This window comes from Mobula hypostoma, chromosome 4 (genome assembly GCF_963921235.1).
Source record: "Mobula hypostoma chromosome 4, sMobHyp1.1, whole genome shotgun sequence".
NCBI classification, from domain to species: domain Eukaryota; kingdom Metazoa; phylum Chordata; class Chondrichthyes; order Myliobatiformes; family Myliobatidae; genus Mobula; species Mobula hypostoma.
The window spans coordinates 139,318,876-139,324,875 of NC_086100.1; the positions used below are offsets into that span (position 1 = coordinate 139,318,876).

At 40.0% G+C, this 6,000-nt stretch overlaps 1 protein-coding gene across 2 annotated transcripts in view; it reads left to right on the forward strand.

The window, feature by feature from the left end:
* The window catches only part of maml3 (mastermind-like transcriptional coactivator 3), a 515,482-nt gene extending 509,692 nt beyond the window's left edge, over positions 1-5,790 (forward strand). The window contains exon 5 of one of the 2 annotated variants that reach the window (XM_063046633.1): positions 3,995-5,790. In XM_063046633.1, coding sequence (XP_062902703.1) covers positions 3,995-4,965 — 971 coding nt within the window. In that variant the 3' untranslated portion in view covers positions 4,966-5,790. The remainder of the gene's footprint in view (positions 1-3,994) is intronic. The other variant, XM_063046631.1, reaches the window with a different exon arrangement.
* The last annotated feature ends 210 nt before the right edge of the window (positions 5,791-6,000 follow it).

Below are 6,000 nucleotides of genomic sequence, written 5' to 3' on the forward strand. Positions count from 1 at the left end.
AGGAAAACACAAGTATATGAAAAATGTATGCTTGTATTTTTCTTCACAGTGTTAATAATTTCCATTGATATGAATGAGCTCATGGATTCTGTGCCAAATCTAAACTGGTTCAGATTTGACACATGTATAATGCAACATGAGTGCAGGTCTGTGCCCTGGCAGTGAATTCCATGGAGATTACATTGGCAGAGCACAAATGACCAAACAAATTTGTGCCTTTATGCAGAAGGATGCTAATGCCAGCATTTTGCCCCTCGTGAAGTTGCAGCCCTTTGAGTGAAATTATTGCCTTTAGAGCAGAATAAGATATGTAGCCTTGTCTTGAAGTTCCTAATGTTCTAGAGAAAAAATAGTAGTTAGAACTTAAACAACATTCCCAGTCTCGTTTACTGCTCATCCTCAAACGCATGACAGATGGTGACAAAGATTGTTGTCAGTACTATTGCAGATCAGTACCTGCTGGAAAGGTCAGGAAAAATATCATTGTTGCACATCCAAAGCATTGCCCTTGATCATTGTCAGAGAAGGCTAAAAGTAATGGTAGCCTGCTGTCAAAAGGCAGCCACCGAGACTGGTCAAAATAACATGAACAGCATCCGAGACTGCATGTGTCGCATGTCTGAGTTACTGCTGTAATGGCATTTATTCTTCACTTAATTGTTCCTTTCTAGGAACTAAATGCTGCTCACGCCTGAAGACAGGGTGCCTTGCAGCACCTTACAAGCCCAAGGCAACAGATAATAGCAATGCTTCAAAAGCAATATCAGTCCAGAAGTTCTCCCCTATGAAGCAACAAAGAAGGAATCAGTACAAGATTATAACCCGCACAGGCAATGGAGAATTTAATCTGGACAGCATCAATGCTACAGATATCATAAGTGTGACAGCACAATTTTAGGTTCATGGTCCTGATGGTCAGCAATTCATTACTAATTCAGCTTGCTACAACAGTACGTTGTTCCATTACGGGTGAAGAAACAAATGAGAGAAATTTCAGTCGAGTGACTTTTGCAAGAAGCACAGATGGTATGCAAATTTATTTAGGAGAAGTTTTGAAAGTACAGTGTTATAGAACAGCCAGTATTTTACCTTGCCAATAGTTATAGCTGATCATATGGGTCATCGTGTTCAACTGGGCAAGGATTGGCACTGAAATTCAGAAGGATACATTCAGCTTCCAATCAGACACCTAAAATCATGTTTTAGACTGTTGTAAAGTAAGGGATCATGAGATACAAGGCATGAATATTAACTTAAACCTGATTTCAAACCAATTTACTGCAAACAAAGAATTCCTGATGGAAGAATAGCACTTGAAACCAGAAAAAAGTGGAGTTTTGGTGAAAGTAATTCATAACTAAATAGTCATAACCAAGCCAGATAAACATTGTGTGACATCCACAAAGTAACAAAATCAGACTGTCACCAATGAACAGTATCCATTTCCAACATATCAGGACCTTTTTTCAAAGATGGCAGGAGCTACATTTTTCAAGCTGAACCCAGATGAGGACAGTCAGAAATCCTTCATGATCAATAGGAGATGGAACAGTGGTGCAGCAGCTCGCACTGCTGCCTTACGACTTCAGAGGCTCAAATTTATAGTAATTCTGACTTTGGATATTGTCTGACTGTAGCTTTCTCCTGGTACTCCAGTTTCCCTTCCCATGCTAATAATGTGTTAGGCAACAAGCTAACTGGATCATGTGAATTGCCCCTCGTGAGGTGGAGTGCCGGGAGAAATTACGGTGGGTGGAAAGAGTTGGAGGAGTTGGTGGGGTGCAACAGTTGATATGAAACTCGTGTAGGATTTATATGGATGGGTGCTTGATGGTTGCCACGGAAGCAAAGGGCTGAAGGGTCCTTTCCGTGCCTTTTGACTCCAGGATGCATTACAAGTTGCTGTACTGAGTCAATTCTCACCAAAGATTTTTTGGTCCACCATGGATAAAATTTTGCTGGTCTGTGCTACCAAGACCATCTCCCTATGGCTATAGCTAGTCAGCGATCATGTACACACACTGGAGGAAGTCCTTAAGAACTTATGCAATGACAGTGCAAAACAGGAACAATTTAAATACACTTTCGTATTGCCTAACTGAGAGGGGCAATAAAGCAAAAGCCTAAGCAAAGCAAGTGAAGAGTCAAAATGACATTACCAGAGAGCACATATGACACCAGTGAAGAGGTTCCAGTGCAAAACGCTATTTGAAAAGCAATGGAAATAAATTGAGAAATGTCTATGTTCGCCTTGATCAGATGGTTGTAACAAGAGACAGACATATACAGAGATCCAAAGGGTTATCCGATGACAAATTCATTCTGGCCCCAGTGATTGAGTAGTGCACTGGGTGGTGCAGTTTGTCACAAAGCATGAGGCAGACCACAATGACAGCTGAAGGCAAAAGGAATTCATTCACTCCCAGTCTTTACCAGCAAAGATTCAGTGGATTGGTGCCAGGAGTGAAGAGCTATAGTTAGCAAAGAGTGTTGAAGTATTTGTACAATTACTCTTGGAGCAGAAGATGTTTTGAACAAGTTTAATTCATGCTTTTTGAAATTATGATTTGTTTTGAGGAGGTGAGGAGGGAACCCAACAATGTTGAAGGAAGTCATCAAATGAAAATTGTAGCCAAGAATGAGGAGAGATCTCTTGAGTACACATATTTAGATTATTCAAAAGCATTGCTATGGGGGGGGGGGTTAAGGGAAGAGTCAAGTAGTCATTGGATTTGGAGTAAGATCTGATGATGTTTAACATTGGCTAACTTGTTGCATAGACTAATATTTCATTGTAGTATCATTGGTTGAAGACGAAGGAGTTGTACATATTCCTTCATGAAGTGCTTTTGACTATTCAAGTCTTGGTGTAAATATTGTGACCCAAACTTCTAGCTTCTTTGTCATTTTAATTGAAATAACTCAAGTATTTCTTAATTTCGTTTGAATAAAATGTCAAGATTGGGAAGAACATGTAAGTGACATTCACTTCAATCTGAATGTGATGGCCATGAAACATATAAAAAAAATCTTTTTAGAACCTGTATTCAAACTCTTTTGTTTGGAATATTACAGTTGGAATACAGCTGGATGGAGCAGTGCAGTCAATAACTGGAAATAGTGGTCACAGTAGTACCAAGTTCTGGAGTTCTGAACAATGCGCCAGGCAGGAATAGGCAGGGAGTTCACCATTGCGATTTTCCATTCATAGCTGGACAGGTGAGGGTGCCAGCGGAAGATAATGAATGCCAAACATATGGCATGCGGTTTCTAATAAACAATAAGAAACAAAGGATGCTAGTCTTGGAAGGCAAATTCTAGATAAACTGGATATTTTCTGTTCGAAATCAAACACTGACGAGTTAACTTCAGTGACACAAGGGTGGGTGTTGAATAAGTAATATTTTAAAATATAAAATATCTTTGCAATGGTTTATCTGAGAACTTGATGATGAAATCCACAATTGCTACAGTGCAAAACCATACAGAAGAAAAGTACCCCAATTCATTGATGAAGCATTCGACCTCAGCAATGTGATGTAATGGGGAGCTTAGGTGGAGGAACCTAATGGTAATGCAGAAAATCGTGTGATGGAAATTCCTTCTCACTCGTGTTAGATAAATGCACATTCTACACCAACTCTACTCAGCTCCTGCCAAGAGTTGTGGTGTTTGGATCTGTAAGAGTCATGCTGGACATAAATCTCAGTCAGTTATATCTGAAACCTCCCCAGTCTGCTCAAAAGAAAAGGCTTGACAAACACTCATGATGTCAGTACTCACATTCTTAGAGGAATTCTGTCAGGGTACCATGACATAAATCATTACCATCTAAACTTTAATGGAAGTGATACCATGAAATGTGGTTAATGCTATATTGTTAACGTAAGACAAAAAAATCTGATTGCGATCTGAATTAATATAATGTTAAACATGTTTTATCTTTAACACTGTGCAGTAAAGAACAATGTTCTTTTATCTCTCTACATTACAGGTACAGCCCAGGAATTGGCGACAGCAAGGAGTCAAGCTCTCCAGAATGTGAGAAGTCCCAGATTGATTGCACAGAATCAGGGCATGATGCAGATGCCACCCGTCCAAAGTTCTGGTGCAATGCCTGCCACCACTGGCCAGTCAGAGATTGGCATGGTGCCCTACAATAATGCCCAGAGCAATCAGCAAGGAGTGTACAGTGTGAGTCCAGGCATGAACCAAATTCTTCAGCATTCAAACCAAAGTAATGCGAACATGGCACGTAACGTTAGCCAGATGCAGAAACAGCCTGTTGCAGGACAAGGGGTTGGAATGGTAGCTGGTTATGGACAAAACTTACTTGGAAACCCTGTGTTGGTCCAACAGCAACCAGTGAAAGGACCGGTAGGGCAGCAGATGTCCAAGGCTCAAGTTCAAAGACTACAACTAATGGCAAGTTCTGGTTCTCCGGCTCAGAGTTGGCAGCAACATAGTTTACAAAACATGCCCAACAGAACTCAGGCTAACAATGAGCTCAATCCATTCAACAACAAATCGGCTTATCCGGTGCAACCTGGTCAATCGAAGATGGCCAAGCAGCATTTTTCCCAGGCAATGGGTCAGTCTGTTCTTGAGTCTGCTGGTGCAGTTGGAGGACAAATAATGCCTCATTTTGGAGGACAGCCAAGGACCAACCAGCCTAGACAAATAGTTATGTCTGGCATGACTCAGACAGTCCACAACATGACTGGTTTTAACCAGGCCACAGGCCAACAGTTGGCAGGAGGCTGCTATGCACATAGTAACCCGGGTCAAGGGTATCACACAAGAACCACAAGTCAGGACTTGACCTTCAATTATACCAGCCAATCAGGGGCTGGTTCCTTCTCTAATTTGACAGACAGTGTTGATCTGATGGACTCTCTAATCAAAAGTGGATCAACAGAAGGGTGGATGCAAGAATTTGATGAAATATTTGGTAGCCAGCAGTAGACAAGTTTTTAAAAGCTGTTAAATTACAGCATCCTCTAAATAAAAGTGTTTAGGGACCAAGTAAAGTAGACCTAGTTTTGTAGTTGCACTGCTGTTACATTACGGTGCTGATGTACATGTAGACGTGATACAAACTGTAATGGTTTCATGTAAATAGGTTTTTTATAAGTCCAAATGTAAGGCTTACCATTGGGTCTACTTCCTGTAAAGAATGGCTCTTTGTTTAACAAAATATTGAAGTATTTTTATTTCATCTTACAGTTTTCAATTCATCAACAAAGCAATGATATTGCACCAGACAATATCTTACTAATTATTTGTACAGTAAACTCTAAACAGATGTGTTCATTGGATACAATTTTTTTCTAGATTTCATTTTTACTCTGTATCTTAAGCAGTGCTTGGAACCTGAGCTCCGTTCTTTTTAAACCTGTACAGAATCCTCTACTGTGTAAAAGTGTGATGTTGAATAATTTTTTTTGAGTGGGGGTTGGTTGGGGGTGGAAAATGTTATGTCAATGAATCATGAGATCTTATTAAAAAAGAATTTTAATGTGACCCATCGCTAGTAGATGTTTTGTTTACCCAGACAGATTTCAAGTGTACAATAGTTCTGAAATTCAGGTGTATTTGCTCTTTGCTGTGTAAGCAAGGACCTTCTCCTTTATTGAGAGGATAAAAAACATGGAGCTTTTAACAAAATGGGAAATATACAGAATCATACTTAGACTTGTCAAATGCTCAATCGCACCTCCAACTTTACTTTACCCTCTGAAGTCTCTGAGCTGGTTCTCTCAATTCTACACCTAGAATTCCCACAGCTTTGTGTTTGAATTCCCTCAATTTGATTTTCATTGCCATCAGAGCAATGGAATGACTCTGAAAACAATCACTTGTTATGGTTTCTATGTGACTGTGACATTAGTAAACTGTCCCTCCTCATCCTTCTTAACTTGCCTTCAACCTTCGATGTGGTCAACAATACCATATTCCTGCAGCAGATCTCCATTAAACAGATGGATGAACTGCTGTCAC